This window comes from Asterias rubens, unplaced genomic scaffold (genome assembly GCF_902459465.1).
Source record: "Asterias rubens unplaced genomic scaffold, eAstRub1.3, whole genome shotgun sequence".
In the NCBI taxonomy this organism is placed as follows: domain Eukaryota; kingdom Metazoa; phylum Echinodermata; class Asteroidea; order Forcipulatida; family Asteriidae; genus Asterias; species Asterias rubens.
In genome coordinates, this window is record NW_022985721.1 from 56,240 (window position 1) to 77,988 (window position 21,749).

The following is a 21,749-nucleotide window of genomic DNA, read 5'->3' on the forward strand; positions in this document are numbered from 1 at the left end:
ACTTTTCCTTTTCACATTTTCTTATATTAGTTCATCATTTCATCATGTATGGGCTATGTGTGGCCATGTTATGTTCCGGCCATGTTATGTTTTGTCCATTTGAAGGGAAGGTTTATGTTTGGTAATCACTCAAACAATTAATGGCAAAACAAATTTACTTGATTAGAAATAAAGCAGACCAGATTTCGATAATACACAGCATTTTGGGAGTCATTTCACTTTAAAGTAGAGAGGTAATGAAAAAAGATATGAGTTTTTATTTTTTACTAAAATTTGAATTTGAGAGACATTTCTGCCGCAAAAATGCTGCACCTCCTTTAAAAACAATATTTTCACAAGATAAATTTATTGTAAAAATCTATATCAGGCTGAAACAATTCCCCTATTTTATAGGAAAAATTCACTTGTTCAGTTAAAAAATAAAAATAAAAATGCACTAAAAAATGTTTAGATAATCTCAAATTTAGTAAATTTCTTTGAACATGGATCTTTCTCTTCAAAAGGCGTTGACTGGTTGGCGGTACGGTTGGCTGTACGTGAGTGTGACTTTTTTTCTACTTCTCAGTTCACATCCTGAGGAATATTTTGATGTTATGATTCGATTTGGTTGTGATATAGTTTATTATGATAACATTTATGTCTCACACCTAATGCACTGTGATGATCTGATACGATTTTGGTGTGTAAACTCCTGAGCAGTCTTTAAAGGCAGTGGACACTATTGGTAATTACTCAAGATAACTATTAGCATAAAACCTTACTTGGTAACGAGTAATGGGGAGAGGTTGATAGCAGAAAACATTGTGAGAAATGTCTCCCTCTGAAGTGGAGTAGTTTTCGAGAAAGAAGTAATTTTCCACGAATTTGATTTCAAGACCTCAGATTTAGAATTTGAGGTCTCAAAATCAAGCATCTGAAAGCACACAACTTCGTGTGACAAGGGTGTTTTTTCTTTCATTGTTATCTCGCAACTTCGACGACCGATTGAGCTCAAATTTTCACAGGTTTGTTATTTTATGCATATGTTAAGATACACCAAGTGAGAAGACTGGTCTTTGACAATTACCAACAGTGTCCAGTGTCTTTAAAGGGCAAGTATACCTTTGGGAAGAGTGGTTGAAAGCGTGTTAGGATGATTTTTAAAGGCACTGGACACCATTGGTTATCACTCATACTATGTAATGAGCAATTGAGACAGCTGTTGAAGAGCTGTTGATGATATAAAACATGAGAAACAGCTCCCTCTGAAGTAACATAGTTTTTGAGGCAGAGGTAATTTCTCACCCAAATATTCAGACCTGAAGCCTTTTATTTTAGGCATCTGGACACAAAGTTTTGGCAAAAAGGATGTCTTTTCTTTCATTATTCTCTTGCAACGTCGAAGACCAATTAAGTCCAAATTCTCATAATTGTTATTTTTTTGCAGGATACTGGTCTTTGTTAACTACTAAAGGTGTCCAGTGCCTTTAAACACACATTTGTATGGTTGGCTTATTTTTATAATACAGTATTATTTGGAATAAGATCAACACTGGGAAGTCAATCCCAATAAAGCATTAAGAGCTTCACACTTTTCTTTGATGACAGAAGTTTGGCCAGAATATCTGTTTAATTGGATATTTTCCTACACCACACAACAGAACACAATGAATAAGAAGAATTCTAATAATGATGTGCTTTGTGTTATAAAATACACTGACACACATGTATAGTGTATTCATTTTATGACAATTTTATTCATGAATTTGGAATTATGTGATCTGGAGTTAGAAGTGTGTGACTCAATGACGCACTCCCCAAATTATCAGAGCAGCATCTCCCTTGGACGGCAGCCAACTGCCAACTGCGTTTCTCAGATTATTTGACTTGTGTTATCTGCCGTCCATAGCAAACAATCGATGTTTAGAATTTAAACATATTGCTGACTACGACAGTAAGTAAGATGACTGCGTGGACGAGCTACCCACGAAGTTACCCCATGGCTTTCTGCATATAAATGTACGGCTGTTCAAATATACTTAGTGCAGGCATCACTTAACTCTCCTCATGCCCAACTGGAGATACACCGAAAAAGACTTCCTCAGTGTTTGAGGTATTAACCAGGGTTGCAACTCACTTTGGAGTACGTTCCAACGCTTTCTATGAGTTTGTACTTTTGCAACCTTTTAACTAATGGAGACAATTTATTGCCCTTGTTTCAACATCTATAAACTGTGTCTGTAAAGTGTCACTGAAAATATCATGCTTTAATTCTTTATATGTTTTTATTATGATTGTTTTAACAGCTAGTACACAAAGTGGGATCTTTAGCACAAAATCTTTGTCTAGAGAGTATAGGCAGAGAAATATACCAACTGCACCAGAGAACATTGAGCAACTATCAAAACTATGTGACACGGCTGTCCAGTGGTTAGACTGCAGGATTTGCAAACACAAGGTTGAGGGTTCAAATCTTCCCAAGCTTACCATTGCTTTCACAATGACTACAATAACTGAATCACAATTTCTTGGTTGTGTAATTAATAAGCATAGACATTAGGCCAATCAGACTAACCAGTTTAAAAGGATTACCTCAGGTCAGAAATTTAAAACAAGCAGATTTGTGACTCTGTTGTGTGCAAAGATTTCAACCAGTCCTATACAAAAAGCTGGGTTTTTTTTTCTATGAGATTTACAGGGCAGGAGCGTGTGCTTAAGACGAGCAGTTTTTTTTTATTGTACAATTGGCAGGGGTACAGCAAGGTGGGTGTGGCAGGGGAACAGCAAGGGTGGGTGTGGCAGGGGTACAGCAAGATGGGTGTGCCAGGGGAACAGCAAGGTGGGTGTGGCAGGAGTACAGCAAGGGTGGGTGTGGCAGGGGTACAGCAAGGGTGGGTTGGGCAAGGGGCAAAACAGAGGGTGAGCTCAACAAGATATTGCTATTGTACAGGGACTTAGCAAGGGTACATAACAGGGGTGCATGGTTATTTTAGATACAAGCATTTCATGGCAAAGTAGGGGTTGATTTGTATTGAACTACAATGTACATTGTACAGCATGCACATAAATGTCATTTTACATGCGTTGCCTTAACACCAGCGCTTTTGGCACACAATCTGAGCTTTCCGGCACAGGACTGCGGGACAGTCAATCATAAAATGTTTGCAGTTTTATGAAAAGTCATTCCAATAGTCTGTAGTCTACAGCATCAATCAACAAAATATTAAAAAGAAAGGCACCATGAAGGCAACTTGTTAAAGGCCACCGACTTGCTTTATATTCAGTCCACTTTATTGTGATCTTAAAAGTCACCATGCATGTCAAACTACCCACCAACGACCAGACCAGCAAGGTCGTAAAATCAAGTCAAATCTCAGAAATACAATAAAAGGGCAGCCAGCAATTTTGGCTTACAATATAACCAACGTCATTGTAACGCAATAAAAAGGGCTGGATGTTTGATACTGTTCGGTATATGTAGACAGTCTTTGACAGACAAAATCAGCAGTATGTACAAGCAGGTTTATCTGAAGATTATCACGTTTGTTAAAGGCAGTGGACACTATGGGTAATTACTCAAAATAATTATTAGCATAAAACTTTACTTGGTAACGAGTAATAGGGAGAGGTTGATGGTATAAAACGTTGTAATAAACGGCTCCCTCTGAAGTGACATAGTTGTCAAGAAAGAAGTATTTTTCCACGAATTTGATTTAGAGACCTCAAGTTTAGATATTGAGGTCATGAATGATGAAATCAACCATCTAAAAGCACACAACTTCAGGTGACAAGGGTGTTTTTTCTTGCATTATTATCTCGCAACTTCGACGACCGATTGAGCTCAAATTTTCACTGGTCTGTTATTTTATGTATATGTTGAGATACACTAAGTGAGAAGACTGGTCTTTGACAATTACCAATAGTGCCCACTGTCTTAAAGGGCCTCAACCTCAATAGGTAGACGCCCCCGAGAAGCTCAAAATGGAAATTTTTTAAGGGCGGTTGTGGAACAGGCATTTTCACCTCATGAAATGTGCGTCACTCATAAAAATAAAAACCTGTAGGTTCTGTTCAGAGGGTCATTATCCAGGGATTTTTTTGTATATAGAAATGAGCGAGCCTTTCATTATTATACCCATGTATGGCTAATTAACCACATGATGGACATACATAATGGAGAAATTGCTTTAATGCATGATGGCATTTTGCCAGACACGCTTGTTACATTAGATCATCATCTTGTACTTATCATTGTAAATTTTGTTTGCTTTATTGTTGGTTTAGGAATAATGTTTTTGACTCTTTTTTAATCTAGTAAAGCACTCAGTGACTGGTTCGATGCTGGGTGCTGTATAAATCCTGCTTATTATTATTATAATTATTTTATGCCATATTCATGACAGGTAATATTTTAATGGTTTTAGCAGTTAATAATCCAACGACTTTTGATTTTTCTTCAATCTATCTCAATGTAGCCCATGAAGTTATTTATATTAAGAACTAGAGGGCGCACTACCCTAATTTACGCTGCCCCACGTGCGCCCATAACGCAAGTTGTAAAAACAGCATCGCATAGCATGCATTTATCATTCACACATGGCGTGTACCTCATATTCAAAAGGCGTACAGCGTTCATGGCGCACATCCTTTCGGTCCCGTCGCATTTGTGCATGCAGCATCACCAGTGCGCCTTCTAGTTCTTAAATATAACTCTATGATGGTAGCCATGCAGACTGAGGCCATAGTAAGACAAGCAGTCAGTTCCCTTGGTAAGAAAGTACAAATACACGTAGAATCATTGTGTACATTGGGAACCTGACAGAGAATGCTTTTGATTGTTGTTTCTCAATGTTTTCCTGAAGGAAGGTCTCGCTTTATGTAATGTTCTCATCCGGAAAGCCCCGCAAGGGCCCAACATTTTAAATGTCAAATCAATGATTGTACACATGTACCACCCCATCAAACAGAATGTGTAATGTATGTTTATAAATTGCCGACATCAGTTCAGCGAGTGCACTGAGGTGCAATTGCTTCCCAGACAGCGTTGTTAGAATACGTGCAATAAAAGGCAACACAAACAGAACAGTTAATGAAACATCGCTTTTCATTCCTATAACGGCTCTACTTACTGATCATGGTCCAGCAAGTGCTTGTCGAAAACAGGGGACAATAGGGAGCTGCCAAGTAAACAAATTAACAGTTGCTTTTTGTGTTGTAACCATAAGGGGTATTCCAACCGAAACAGCTTTTGGCAACGCCCCTGAATACAAAATCCCTGATGAATCTTACTTTAAAGAAAATGCATTTGCAGCAAATGAATTTAAAAACTCTGTCTTTCATATGAAAGTCTTTACAAAATTTAAGATACATGTACAGACACTAAACATGCAAAAAGGGTTTTCTGAACCTGTAAATACTCCCAGCAGGAAACGGCCTCAATCCCCTTAAATAAACTGATCTGAGTTTATAAAGGATCCACACTGCCTCAATCCTCCAAAGTCAACCAAGAGTAGTTTACACAGGATCCCTACAGCTACTGCCTCAATACTCAACAAAGATCAACATGAGAGTTACTTAAATACAACTGCCTCGGACACGAATATCATCCCTTAATACCGTCCCTTAATCCTTCAAAATCAGCATCCATCCAGATGATTGTAAAAGGCTTGAGAAGGTTAGTTTTAGGGCAATTTATTTTTTTGCAAACTAGACTTGTGGACAAGTCGTTATATTCATGTCGCGGTGATAGCGAATCGGCTCTCTCGCAACTATCTTGCGAGACTGCTGCTCTGCGCAAGACTACTGCTTTCTTCACTGTTTATTAGAGCAGTAGTTTTGCGCAAGCAAGCAATCTCGCGAGATAACTGCGCGAGAGCCGTTTCGCTATCACCGTGACAGAATTATAACGACTTGTCCACAAGTCTATATCGCAAACAGGCAACGATTGACAAGACACAAGCATCTGGAAGAGCTTTAAAGACACTGACCACTAGCACTATAAGTAATTGTGAAAGACCAGTCTTCTCACTTGTTATGCATAAAATAACAAACCTGTGAAAATTTGAACTCAATTGGTAGTCAAAGTTGCGAGATAATAATGAAAGAAAAAACACCCTTGTCACTTTCAGATGGTTGATTTCGAGACCTCAAATTCTAAATCTGAGGTCTCAAAATCAAATTCACGACGGGAAATTACTTCTTTCTCAAAATTACGTTACTTCAAAGGGAGCCGTTTCTCACAATGTTTTGTACTATCAACAGCTCCCCATTAGTCGTTACCAAGTATGTTTTTATGCTAATAATTATTTTGAGTAATAACCAATAGTGTCCACTGCCTTTAAGATTGCACTATTCAGATAAGTCTCTTGTTGACCTGTCTGACATCTGAGTAAGATGCTGATAAGAGTTGGGAGGAGGTAGGAATGCAATCTTTATTTATGAATATTGATCGTTATGAGCATAGATAATAACGTAACCTGTCACAACACATTTTGAGCAACAGAACCTGTGTCAGTTCAACGACAGGTCAAAGAAAAAAGCATTTAAAGAAAATTTGCTATACCTTTTTGTTATCAACGTCTAGAAAATGGGTGGAGCTGCCGAGTTGGATATGGGACGCAGAAGCGCTATGTTTTTCCGTATTCCACTCGCGCTTGTGTGATAACTTATATTATGCTATCAAAAGCTGCTGTAGGACTCTTACCAAAAGTTTGTATTGCCATTTAATTAGAGGGTGATTAATAATAATAAATAGTCGATATTATAGCGCTTTGTACTTAGTAAGGGCGTCTCAAAGCTCTGATTACCAAACACTTAAACATAAAACAGGTAGAAGAAAGAATAACAAGAAGTACTATATAAATGGCAACCATAATGTCGAGGTGTACAGAGCCGAAAAACAAAAACATAAATTAGACAGCGAATACCTACATGCACAAGAACACATTGCATGAAATCAACCTTGAAATGTATTTTTTACAGTCATATATCCACCCAAAACCATACATTAATGTCAATGTGTAAGGCTGGACTGACAAACAACAGCCTGTATTATAATTGAACTAAGGAAACCTGCAAAAAAATGGAGCACAAAATCAACCTTTAATGTATTCAGTTTTATATTCAACGGGGGAAAAAATTCCCCCAAACCTATACATTATGTAGATAAAACTCATAGACTTTTTAACTTGATCTATTAATGGAATTGCTCTTTCAGTAACCTACTTGCACTGCCTAAATCATAAGGCGCCAGTTCTTAGAACAGGCATTTTTTAAGAAACTGAAATCTATGTTGTAGTTTCACGGCATTGGCCCGGGTTGGGAATGTGGAGTATGATTCTATGCGTCTGTACAACAAAAAGTTGTATGATTTTTGCCAACAAGTTAATTCACACAAGAAATGCTTAGCGTGTTAACGTTGTATCTAATTTTTTACAAGGGGTCTATTCAGTGTTCTCCCTAGGATTTTCCAAAATTGTTGGGCATTCTGAACAATTTTTTGTTAAAGTTTGGCCAAATAGACTGTTGTCTGCTCGGTGTTTACCTAGGATTTAAATGCCCTAGTGTGCATTTTGGAGATGGTTTTATCCTGATGAATTTTGTGTAATTAGTCTTTTTATTTCTAATGGGCATGCACATTGGACAACATTTGTGCATATATTTGCACGTAAAGCTGCACGTATCACATGGATACGCTAGCTTGTGCAAGTGGGTCTGTTGATAAAGGGGAATCTTTACAGAAAAGTCCCTTTCACACGAGAGCAATTAGCAAGGGTCCCTTGCTACTTGCTAAAGTCTAGCATGATTGTACTATTTTACAAAATGTACCTCATGTGAAAGGACAATTATTTCTTCTGTCCCAAGTTCTCTTGCAAAATCTTGTCAAACATTGCTACATTTCACAACCATGCTAAAATTAAGCAAGGGATCCCAGTGAATAGCACTTTAGGGTACTGCATGACAGCTGGGTGTTATAACTCCCAACCTTCAAATTAACGTCAAATCCTTTTGTTATCATTTACAAACACACTTGAAATCTTGTCTACCTGATACCACTAGGGTGAGTACACACTTCTAATCTGTGTACAGATTACATGCACTCAATCATCAAGAGGTTGATCACCTTGGACAGAATACATACTAGCAGAAAGAAAACATGCAAGAAAAACAAATACCAGTTGATCGCCGGGGTTTTCCAAAAAGAGGAGGATCGAAAGGCCCCCACACCCACCCCCTTTTTTTATAATTGGTCGCCTGACACATTTTTAAACACAAGCGGCATGGTTATTTTCCAAATTATTATTTTCTTTTGTGGCGGATATCGTTAAAATAAATCCGCAATTTTGTTTCCGGAATTAAAACTTTGAAATAGAATAAACAAATTAATGAAAAAATAAAAAAGGAGACATCCTCTCAAAACGAAGTGGGCGGGAACGATTAACAAGTTTTTTCTTTTAATTTGGCCTTATTATACACTGTGTGAATGCAAACCAGGAAGTTATTGCTTGATGGAAATACAATAAGTAACTGTTGTTTCACACAGCTGAGGGCAGGGGATGGCTTACTAAATACAATAGGATGAACCATTGGGGATCAAAGGTTACCAGGCACAAAGTGATCATCCAGGAAGAATATACTCCAAGGCTATAAACATCCTACACAGGATTCAGAAATTGTATAGCTAGATATGTTGAGATAATAATACACTCATATTCAAAGAACTTGTTTTAGAAAACAAAAACAAACAATGTCTGATTCTTGCCGACCTTGTATATAATGACAGTGTGACAAACCATAAAAATGCCTAAAGCACGTTTGTGCATATGCAGGTATAATTTAAACGATGTTAAATGTGCACCGGGGATAAAGAATATTAATTTTTTTTTTTTTTTTTTGTGCTATCGGTGTATATGGGTATAATAAATAAAAAAAAAAAAAAAAAAAAAAAAAAAAATTAACATAAGCAGGTATGTGGTTTGTATGGATAATAATAATAATAGTATGAAGGAAGCACATCTCTCGTTCTGCTGAATTGTTTTCATATTGGAATTTATGTAAAAACAAACTGAAGAAGGAAAAAACCCAAAACAAAAGCCGCCAAGAAGTTTACAATTTACTTTAAAAACTATGCATCATCATTTTGCCATGGTAACTCCTTTAACAGTGTTAACTATTCTCTTCTATTTCCTAACACCTCCAAAATCCTCTGAAATCTGTTTCAGAAAGCTGTGTGACTGTGGAGAACTTAGAACTGTAGGCCAAGAAACAATTCCGGGGCCAACAGGTACACCAATCTTATCCAAACACGATGTTGATGGTTAGGCTTACATGGTTAGACTACCTGACTTGCAATCACAAGATTGTGGGTTCGAACTCTACCAAGCTAACTGCTGATTTCACATTGATTAGAACATTGAGCAAGGACAGTAGAATAAATATTGTTGTCTTGTTACCGAAGCAAAATTACTTGATTTATGCAACTCGTAATCATAGACGTTAAAACCAAAACCAGCAGGGTGTTTATGCCCCTCGTGGGAGTTAAAACTAGTTCCCTTGAAAGGAAGATCAGTTAGATCTCCTCCTAAACAAACATTAAAAAAAAATACTAAAAATAAACAACAATAAAACATTGAGTGGAGGACTAGTAGATGATTGAGATTGCCTGTGGGTAAATGGCCCTCAGGATAGCCTTCCTTGTTGGGTTTGCCTAAGGAGAAGGTTCCTATAGTAATGACAAATTATACCCAGACAACACAGATTACATACACACCACAATGGTGTAGTGTAAAATCTTCATTGTAAATACCAGTATTACAAATTATGTTTATTGATTCAAATGATTACCTGTTAGAGCGTCTCTTCGGAATAGTAATCCGTGGTATGTCATGTAGCTGCAGAGTGTACGAACCCTTTCTCATGCCATTACGCTTTGTATTTAGAAACTTTGACTCCATCATGAAAATATGACTGCTGTGCAAAACGACAACCTGTAATCATTGCTCTACACCCATGCCCACTCTAATTCTGACCTCTGTTGTGTTTACATAAAAACATTCAGTTGGTATTAGAGTGGGTTCTGGTTGACTGGTTGTATGAAGGACACCCTCGTGTAGTGATTATTTGTATAATTCGCTGCAAAGGTTGTTCACAAGGTGACTCCGGGCGTACTAGTCCAGAGAAAGTTTGACAAATGGTTTTAACAACTTTGCTGCTGTATGCTACCTCTATGATGATCTCATCATCCAATACACCAACAAGACTCTCCAAAGCTACCTCTTCAAGGAAAAATATTGTCTAGACAGCAGAGGATTAGGTCACATGCAACGTGAACACCCAACAATCCGGTTTACCCCAATGGGTGTGTTTAGAATCTGTCAGTTTCATTGAATCATACCCCATGTGGGTTTTAGGCTTGAAGACCCCAGTTAACAATCCCATACAAGTGAAGTCATTGTACCACGCTTGAGTAACTCTAATGTGATTTCTCAATCAACGTCTATTGTTTGCGCCAGTCTACATGGTTTTATATCTCCAATGGATTGAGCTCATCCTTCATGGAGTCCAGCGCTATCCCAACACTTAAAATACCGCCGCAGAGATAAACTCTCATGTAATCAATCCGTTTGTTCAAATCAATACCTGTGAAATTCCCACCCAAGGACAGAGTCGCTGGATAATGCCTCAATGTGGAATTATTCTCAATCGATTAAAGTGTGAGAGTTTTTCAGCAAACACAACAGGAAAAGAGGAATAATGATCAAAACACTGAGGGAAAGGTTAAAATATGTTGGCGTTTTTCTTGGAAGAGTAAATGAACTCCTTCATGTAGCTTTCAACAATCGCATCTCACAATTACCCTGTGAAATCCGGGTTTAGTTGTGAAAATAACAACAAAAAGTTTGTGCTTGCTCATCCATGTTTTATATTTGACCTTTGAAATCCATTGTGCTTCGGTGGGTCCTTAAAGGCATGGTAAACTTTTAGAAAACTGTCAGAGACCAGTATTCTCACTTGGTGTGCCCCAACATATATATGCATAAAATAACAAACAGGTACAAATTTCTGCCCATTTGGTTATCGAAAGTGCAAGAAAAGAATGAAAAAAAAAACCAACACCCTTGTTGAATAGAATTCACCCCTGAAGCCTTTTCTCAGATCAAAATTTGTAGGTGGAAAATGACCTCTTTCTTCAAAACTAAATTACTTCAAAGGGGTCCGTTTCCAACAAAGTTTTATAATATCAAAAGCTCTCAAGTTTTTGTTGTCAATCCTTTTTGAAGTTGTTACCATAGGTTTACCCTCCCTTTAAGAGATGTACTATACATTACAGGTGGCTTTTCTCAGTTTCAAATGTGTTGGTAAAAATTATCTCTTTTTCTAAGATTACATTACTTCAAAGTGGTTCATTTGTAACAACGTTTTAAAAGAAGCTCTCCTTTAGTGCTCTTTACCAATTAAATTTTTATGGTCATTAACTTCTGGGCAATTACCAAAAGTACAATCTGCTTTCAGATGCATTTTTTTGACCTTGACTCTTTTTTCTTGAAATTCAAGTCTTACCACAAACCTCTTCAGACTTATTGGAAAATCTTTGAAACGAGACTTTGTTTTTCACGGATGAACTAAATTTTCAGGCTTAGCAATCAAATAACTCATAGGCTTATCAGTACCAACAGAATGCTAAGAACTTAATCCACATCCTCTAAGCTGGTAAATAAATAATAGCTGTCTTAAGATCTTCCTCAATTGACTCACACAGTCTGACGATAAATCAATTGGTGACGCAAGTCAAATAATAGCACCGATTGGCTAATGACTATTTTCATGACAGTTCATTCAACTTTCAAAGAGTTCTTTGTTAATGTTCAGTCAGGGCTGCGAGCGGAAAAGCGCATTGAACCAAGGTTCTAGTGGATGAGTATTTTGGAGTGCGGGGGTGCAGGTCCCGGTCGTGACACCATGGTGTCCTCGAGCAAGACACTGAACTTATGTAAATGCATCTTATCATTCAGGATCAAGTGAGTACTTGCGATGGTGGAGATTGCTGATGTGAATGATAATAATAATAAGACTTGTAATGCGCACATATCCACCCTGCTGGGTGTTCAAGGTGCAGTAAAACCTCAAAAAATAAAATGATTAGGAATATGTCCACTCATTTGGCTGCTGCCGCAGTGCTGCATTAAGGAGTTGAGATTGGTTTCAAGGAATACTTCAGGGCGCACAAACGTCACAGCCCAAGTTTGTTTATTGGTTCACAAACTATGGAAAGCCCGAAATGCAAAACAAAATCAGATCGCGACAGTGGTAACAATATTACAAAATATTAAATTAATCGTGTTGAATTTTGTTGGAAATAAAGCAACCAAACATATATGTGTTTGCAAATGACAATTTGCGTTGCTTAATGACAATTTGCATTGCGGTGCGGATGGTTTGAATTTGATAACTCTATCTGTGTTAACAAGAGTCAATGTTTTGCTAACATTCTGCAAGTCAAGTCAGTTTGTTTATCAACAATACAATAGAAAAGTCTATAATAACACATGATGCTTTGACAGGCCTATTAAGATAAGCTCACAAAAACTATAGGTAATTATTACCAGATATTATTTTGTTTACTTTAAAAGAAATATCATAAATATCTTCAAAAAAGTCTTTAAAAGCCACCATTTTCAATGTGGTACCCATCTTGTTTGTCCCTACTGTAACCAATGTAACCAAACCGATACTGGAAAGTAAAACAAAATAGTCAGGTACCTCAATCTCATAAAGCGAAGCCAGGAAACATGTCAAACTGCTGTCAGGAAAATTATTTGGAATTTGAGGCATTGTAAAGATATGGGGAAAGTATTGATTAATCAAAACAGCTGGATTGTTCTACTGCATAGGCCCAATCTCATAAAGCCTGTGCACACAAATTTGCTAAGCGCAAACAAGTATTGCTTAGCAGAAATAGGTTACCAGACAAAATTACATTAAGTTTGCTACTGTGTGAATGGTGTCCCACTCATTACTTGCTCAGCAAAAGAGTTTGCTAAGCAGTGTTTTCTGTTTAACAGCTTTATAAACTTGGGTCTAGTTCATCCGACTGAGGCAAACAGCAATCATTGCCAGCTGTGGCTATGGGGAATACAATTTCATCCAATTCAATTTTAATTTCACATAACGATGATAATATCGTAGTTATGTCTTTGCCTATATAGCGCCCTCAGGGTATACTGTACACACTGATCGAAGAGATATTTTACCTCCATGCTGTGAGGTTTGCACTCGGATAAAGGAGTCGTCTAAAAACACTTTAAAGGTCATCTAAATGAAGGAATTTTATCTCTGCTGTGTGCAACATGTGTGTGCTTGAAGGAATGTTGATTCTAACTTACATTATTTTATTAATTAAATAAATTCAACAAAACTAATTATTGTAATGACTGTGTTATGATAACCTTCAGCATTTGATGAAGTAATTGTTGTAACTGATTCTGCTGGAAAACCCCTAAACGTTTGACCCAATTTTGAATTTTTTTCCCTTCAACTTATTGTGAAAATTTACAGTGTTCAGATTTTGTCTTTTTCCCTTAGTGTCTAGAGAAACAACTCTCTATGGTGACAAGAAAATCTCAAACTGACCCATGGATTCAGGATTCTATATATTTTGTTTAAAAACACACAAAAGTAGAACCAATATGAAGGTTTTCCCAATTTAGAAAAAAATTAAACATCCTGATTTTATAAACATGATGAAATTCTTCTCTTAAAAAGACCCCATTTGAATTATTATTTTGGCATATTCTTTTTCGTGGATGCAGATGATAAATTAATATCTAAACTCACCCCAAATAAAACTCTGTACTTTACATCCAACAAGCTGGCATATACTCTGTTTATGACTGACGTCAGTTAAAAACCATTGTAATTTGCAGATAGTTGTAGGTTTTGACGCATTGCATGGTGAGGTGTCAATGTACATGAATATTTGGTTTGTAGTAACACCATGTACTGCTATGCTGTGAAAATGTTATTGTATGCAAACTTTGTCTTGCTATTTATTCTAATTCCACGAAGTAGTTTTGGAATGTGGAGAATACTTGTAGGCCCCTTCTTACTTCTGATAGTTAGGACACATAAACTGTTTATCACTGGTACAAATATAACAGTTATCCATTAATTATAATCACTTAATTCTAAATATAACTCTGTACTTTACCACCCAGCATGTGGACATGTACTCTTTCTCGATTGACGTCAGTTACAAATCTTTTCTAATTAGTAAACCGTTAGGACAAATAAACCCCCCACAAAGAGAAACTATTCATTGTTTGTTAGAGAGATTTGCACAATGTGTTATTGACACAAACAATTAATGATAGCATTAGTGGACATTAGTTACAAGAAAAGACCACCCTGTGGTTTACCATCAATAAGGTTTACTAGTATAAAAACACTGTGACAAACCGCTCCCTCTAAAGTAACATAGTTTTAGAGAAAGAATTTATTTTCCATTGAAGTATTTGAATTTCATTTCAAGACCTCAGAATTAGATTTGGAGGTCCAGAAATCAAGTATCTGAAGGCAAACAACTTCAAGTGACAAGACTGTTTTGTCCTTCCATTATTATCTCACAACTTTGACTACCACTTTAGTTCAAATTTTCACAGGTTTGTTATTTTTTTATAAGTTGAAATACACCAGGTGAGAAGATTGGTCTTTGACAATTACCAAAGGTGTCCAGTGTCTTTGAAAGTAAGGTATACATTGGTAATCACTCATAAAATTAATAGCAATACAAACCTACAGGAGCTTTCAATAGCATATAGCATTTTGAGAATAATTTCACTTCCAAGAATAGTGGTTATAGAAAAAAGATATCAGTTTTTAACCCCCCACAATTTGAATCTGAGAACTGTTACTGTACATTTATAATAAAAAGTAAACATGGGTATTTTTAAAGGGGTTGTACAAACCCTGGTCAACATGGGTATTTTTTTAAAGGTTGCACAAACTCTGTACAAGAGCAGTGCATACAGAATATAAACATGACACTTCAATTAAAGATGCTATGTAATGTCAGATTTTTGGCCGATTTGACCCAAAAATTTTGATTTAATATTCAATAGGTATTTTGATGGGGGTCAAGAAAGTTACAAGCTTTCATTTGAGCCATTGCTCGAAAAAGTCCGTCAATTATTAGTAGCAGTGAAATAAAGTGTTCAAAATTAGTTTTTGTCGGGATCCCGACAATATATCACGTGACCAATTCTTGTGTGTTTTATAAGAAAAGTTTTTAAATTTTTGTCATGGTTCCTGACCATTAAAAGTAAAAGTTTTTTTTTCTTTTCGTTAGAGCGGGTGATACTCTTTGAAATACCATTCACTCAAAAAAATCTATTTTTTAAAGGCACCTGGAAATAGGAACATAAGAGTATATATTTATTAACAATAAAACAATTTTTTGAGTAATTGTTTGTCACAATTTATATGTTAAAAAAATTAATTAAGTGCTTGGGGGGGTTGACTCCGCCTACCCCTTTTGTGACGTAGGAAAAGGAAGACTTTGCCTCGATCAAACATAGACACAAAGACGTGAGTTTGTACGCTGCGAAAAAGTTTTTTTTTGTTGCATTATTCCGGCAATGCCGACCAGGTGTATTGCTGCTGGATGCAGCAAACAACCCAACCAATGATTTGTTGAGATTGGGCTTTAACGACCCCCTCCCCCTTCCACAAGAGGACTGCCTTTCTTTTCATGAGAAAATAACAGAACATGTTTTTTTTTCAGCAGGGCCTTACTTTTCAAGATTTTTCATTGGCGACCTACAAAGAAAAAAACACAAGTGTGTCCATCTCCCTCTTATATTAGACTATATTCACTCAATTTTCCCAAGAATGAATTCTGATGGATTATTAAATAGTAGTAATGATTTAATGGGATTATTGGATAAATGATTCTGAGTCTCTCCGAATGTTTCACCGATTGATGGGGTAAAAATGTAGCTCAGTTTTATACTCTGTTCATGAAAGAGCAACCGATCTTTGATTGATGAGAGCTTGGAATTCTCTAAGGAAATCCAAAGGTAGATTGGAATGTTTAAAGAAATAAAAAGCAAACACAATGGATAGAAGCAATTCCCTTATTAAGCAACCTCTTTGTAAACCAAGGGGGTGGAAATATAGGACAAGAATACCGCCTTATCTTTCCTTCAGCTTGACTGTATCGTTTCAACTTTATCTTTAAAATATTCAACTTTAGATTGATCGTCTGGATTGGTATACAATTCACGTTTTTATTTCCCAAGCCTAGGCAATGGATGTCACAATCATGCACAGAAATGAAGACAAGAGAATAAAAGATGCAAAGTCCATATTAGCATTCTCATTCAAGTTTTTTTTTTACCCATGAAGTCGGTGTGGGGGGGGGGTTCTAATCTTTAAAGGGAAGGTACACGTTTGGTAATTACTCAGAACAAATATTAACTTAAAAACTGACTTGGTAACAAGCATTGGAGAGCTGTTGATAGTATAAAACAATGTGGGAAATGACTCCCTCTGAAGTAGCACAGATTTTAATTTGAGAAAGAGGTAAATTCTCACTCAAATATTAAAAGACTTCTAGCTAGGAGTCTTTTATTCCTATCTGAAAGCATATTAATTTCCTTTTTTGGGGGTTTTTACCCATACACCGATGTGTGTTAGCACTGTATACTCAGTACTTTCCCGAGTCCTGTGAAAAAAAAAATATCACAGGCATGTTACTCGGGTGGGATTCGAACCCACGACCCTTGCAATTCTAGAGCAGTGTCTTACCATCTAGACTACCGAGGTTGTCCGGTAGCTAGAGGCAGTCCGAATCCTATGTTTTGGCTGCGGGTACCGCAACGATATAATAGATGTTAAATTTGCATCGGGATAAAGAATATTAATCTTTGGTTTTTACCCATATACACCGATGTGTGTTAGCACTGTATACTCAGTACTTTCCCGAGTCCTGTGAAAAAATATCACAGGTATGTTACTCGGGTGGGATTCGAACCCATGACCCTTGCAATTCTAGAGCAGTGTCTTACCAACTAGACTACCAAGGTTGCCCGGTAGCTAAACTTAGGATTCGGACTGCCTCTAGCTACCGGGCAACCTCGGTAGTCTAGATGGAAATTCTTCCCATCAAGAGTGTTTTTTCTTACATCATTTTCTCGCAACTTCAATGACCAATTATGAGCCCAAATTTTAACAGGCTTGTTACTTTATGGTTATGATGAGATACACCAAGGGAGAACACTGGGTCTTTGACAATTACCAAACATGTACAGTGCCTTTAAAAATCAACTAGATATACGATTCACATTTTTTGCCATTTCATGCCTATGCAATGGATGTCTGATCATCAGAGATGCAATGGGCAATGGGAGAGGGGGGGGGGAGTGTAATGTAAATAGAAATCGATGACATTTATGACGATGCTTTCAACATCACAGCATACAGTCCCAACCCGCTGATGTTTGCAAGTTAATTCTATATATAGATCGCGGTAAATGTCAGGGTATGTCGCCCCCTATGTCGAGGGCAATGAGAAAGAGTCTGTGTAAGAACATAGCGTCAGGGTAATTCCTTAGCACTGTGGGGATTATTATAGCTAGGCCACTCATGTCAATAATAAAATATTACAGTTTTCATTAGACTACTATTGCATATTTATAATCCAATTCAATATTTTGAGGCGCCATTCAAATTGATCGTCGTTGTAAAAAATGTTGTTTACGATGGGTCAAATAAAATAAATGAAGAACAAAAAGAATACGCGTTTAATAAAAATAAACACTTAAAACAGTGGTGTGGGTCGATTTGTACTACATTTACAATGTATTGTATGGTATTTGAATCAATTGAATAACAAAATGTAAGTTGCAAGCACCTAGTTTAAGATATTGACGTTAGGCCGTTGGTCCTGTGTGTTGTTTCATGCACGAAAAAGAACCCACTGCACTTATCGTGACGAGAAGGGGTTCCATAGGTGATCCTGGTTGTTTTGCATGCATATTGCCGTAACGCTTCTTAGATTCAAATTTTGGGGAACAAGAAATTGTTTCTCAAAATGCCTCACCGGTATACTATCGAAAGGCTGTAAACCAAAAGTTTGTGTTTCCATTAATGTTAAAGACAGTGGACACTATTGGTAATTGTCAAAGACTAGCCTTCACAGTTGGTGTATCTCACTATATGCATAAAATAACAAACCTGTGAAAATTTGAGCTCAATCGGTCATCGAAGTTGCGAGATAATAATGAAAGAAAAAAACACCCTTGTCACACGAAGTTGTGTGCGTTTAGATGGTTGATTTCGAGACCTCAAGTTCTAAATCTGAGGTCACGAAATCAAATTCGTGGACAATTACTTCTTTCTCGAAAACTATGGCACTTCAGAAGGAGATGTATTTCACAATGTTTTATACCATCAACCTCCCCCTATTACTCGTCACAAAGAAAGGTTTTATGCCAATAATTATTTTGAGTAATTACCAATAGTGTCCACTGCCTTTAAGAGCGATTATAAAACATAGGTTGAAACACCCCCAAATGTACGCACTACCGCTGTCTACTCCAACAATCAATCAGACTCAGACACTTCCTTGTCCAATGTTTCACTTGACTTGCCTTTTCATTTCAACCTGATCCTCTGTTCCCGTTAATATATACCCTTCTTTTAAAGCAACTTGCATCGATTAAGCACTTAAGAGATACCATTGTTTCTGGAGAAAATTTCTCAGAAATTAAATTAGTCTGATCAATATACAACATAACTCTAAAGGTCAAACAGCGGTCTTTGTTTCAATAAATATTGATGTTTTTTGTTTCTATTATAGGGACAGCTGTGTTGATCAAACAATGAAACAAACAATAGTGATCTGCTGGAGGTAAATATAATTATTGAATATATTTATTGATGTTGTGTAAACAGGAAGTTAAGGTGCAAAACCAATATTTTCAACTGATATTATTTTCTAAAGCAGCGAAGACAAATATTCACACAATCTGGTGCTCAATTGTGTACATAGAACACACACTCCCCAACGACGGAGTGGTTTTGCTGGACAGAAATAGTGCTTCTAATGAACATCATTATCAGGATACAAAATACCCACTGCAACAACAGTCCAGTAGTTTATGCACTGAGCCAGTGTACCAAATAAGTCTTGCTTGCAAAATCCCGGGAACCTAATTAACTTTTATTAAATCATTGCGGTACATGCTGCAGTGCAAAAACATGTCTCGTGGTAAGACATCTGCTCTAGCAATGCAAAGATCATGGGTTTGAATCCCACCTGAGTAATTTGCCCCCGTTTTTTTTTTTTGTTTTTTTTTTAGAACTCAGGAAACAGTCCTTAATATTACAATGGTGAGTAGGGCTAAAAATAACAAAGGTATATTGTTTATCCTTGATGTAAAACTAACATCTTTAAAGTCTTGTGTTGTTGAAAAATTGTATATATTTAAACTTTTCAATTCCATAACTCTTCCTAAATGCTCCGCAAATAAAAACTCTCACTCTGGTTGAACTTCTCATACTCTGCTCAAGAACTTTTGCTTTTCCCGGTTTCGCAAGCGTACAGATACTGTTACAGACAAATTGTGCATTTATGGTCGATACAATTGTGCGCTTTAAAGGATGTCGTAAGCGCAGAATTCCTCAGCCAGGAGAGCAATGAATTTCTTAGTAAGACTAGACCACCGAATATGGCGTGTCCTCAAGCTCCGTACGTGTTTCTGATCAGTCTAGTGTGGGTTCGAGTCCCGGTCATGACACTTGCATCACATCAGCACTCTTGTTTACAGGTTTCCTCAGGCTTGCGAGATACAGTAATTAAGTTCTCTTATTATTGGTTTCATTACAAGAAATATCTAACAACAGTAATAATAGTGCTTGATTACGAGAGGTCACTTCGTATCACATTATGAAAATTTTTCAATGGAAAATTAGTTTAATCATCAAAGAACATAAAAACACCAAAACATGAAGTCAAAGGTAGATTTCTAGGAAAAAAATAAGTCTGAGTTTCGCTTAAGCTTTCCAAAATGGAAACAACAAAAAGGCTCTGATATTTATCTATAAAGACACTTGACCGAATTGATTTCTTATCCAACGAAACCTTCGAACGGCTCTCTTTGGCCAGCTGCGTGTTGGGGAAAAAAGTCAATATAGTGAAAAAGTAACTTCGTTTTGTTCACAGTTCAGGATGTCATACATTGAGCAGGTGTTTTTGAAGCAGACTTGTCAATAACCAATCTTCCTTCAACCGTTCTTAAAAAAATCTTGAAGATAAAGTGTACAGGGTTGTTTCCAAGGAGGTTTCTGGGCATCTTTTAAACTGATTCCTTTTTTTTATTTTACTTAGACACCTTGCTTAATCTGCAATTTACATGTAAATGTATCAGACGGGAACAAACGAATGTGTTTTTAAATTTTCTGAAATTTGTTGACATCCTGCACGTGTTTCAAGTCCCTATGTGGACCTCTTTTGTTCTCAGGTCCACACTTGTAGGCCTATGTATCGTTAAACAATCATCTTTATTGATGCTTCTTCTCTTTTTTTTCTAACACAAATTCAAATCTAGGCAGGAGGTCTGTCAAACCATCTGGATTCCTCTTATTTAAAAGGTCTCTGAACAAAGGCAAAGCCTAAAATTGCCCCTGGACATTGCCTCGGGGCCCCTTTCAACTATCCCAGAAACTGCGAAGGTGCCCTATACGAAGAGGAAAAACAATCTCTTCGTTTCACACACATTTCATTTCAATCAGAAACTGTGGTATATTTCGTAAGTGAAAAACACAAACTAAATTGTAATGGGTTACCAAGGCCAAAACCGTATAAATGGAGGCCGTAGCCTTTGAGGAATCAAAGTCCCATAAACCAAACCCTGCTCGGAGAAAAAACAATTTACTCAATATCACTATTATTCAATATCTCTACCATTAGAAAACCAATCCCACCCTGAAATACAAATAAACAAACGTACCTGAAAACGGGCTCAGAGAGCTTGCGTATTTTCAAGCTCAGCCGCGACATCTCGGGATCTTTAGCACTCAGTGGAGGATTCCGCTCTCGAAATGGTGAGAGCAACGGTGATACTGGGCTTAAGTTGCCTGCTCGGGGTGAGCAGCATGGAAAGTGTCCTCCGTACGGTCTCATGAAAGAACAGTTAAGTGTCATGAGTGATCCTGATAACGTAGCAATTACTTTCTCAGATTATCCCCATACCACAGATGAGGACAGCGATAATGTTGTTTTGGTGTGATCCAATCGAATATTCACGGCCTGTAGGGGGGCTGTGCTGCCGAGTCCGAAACGTGACTTGATGGATGGATTGTACTAAAAACACACGACTGGTCTGCTTCTTTCAAAGCATCCTCACCAAAAAAGGATTACAGTGCTTCTCGTGGAGAATTCTCATGGAGAAGTCTCTGATTTTTGTCTCTATCCTTTATGTATATATGGAGGGATGAATCAGCGAATTCACACGAATCCCGAAAGAAAAAACAGCATCTGAAAACGTTTGCTAAACCAATACTAAAAATTACTCCTCATATAGTGGCCTGTCATCTATGACATTGAGTCGGTTGTCAAAAGATGGAGGAGAAAAAAAATCAATGTGACGCTAAATGCATAAATGACACATGCCATTTAATTATTGGCATAAACCTTTAAAAAGGTTACAGTGTATGTCTTAACCGCTTGCCAAAGACAACAAAACAGTAGCTTTAAACTTTGCAATTGTCAA

General features: G+C 37.0%; 1 protein-coding gene across 2 annotated transcripts in view; it reads right to left on the minus strand.

The window, feature by feature from the left end:
- LOC117306356 (cAMP-specific 3',5'-cyclic phosphodiesterase 4C-like) overlaps nucleotides 1-21,446 on the minus strand; it is a 47,274-nt gene extending 25,828 nt beyond the window's left edge. The window contains exon 1 of one of the 2 annotated variants that reach the window (XM_033790960.1): nucleotides 20,988-21,446. In XM_033790960.1, the coding sequence (XP_033646851.1) occupies nucleotides 20,988-21,181 (194 nt within the window). In that variant the 5' untranslated portion in view covers nucleotides 21,182-21,446. Of the gene's footprint in view, nucleotides 1-9,822; nucleotides 10,138-20,987 lie in introns of those variants that run through there. The other variant, XM_033790961.1, reaches the window with a different exon arrangement.
- Nucleotides 21,447-21,749: the final 303 nt, after the last annotated feature.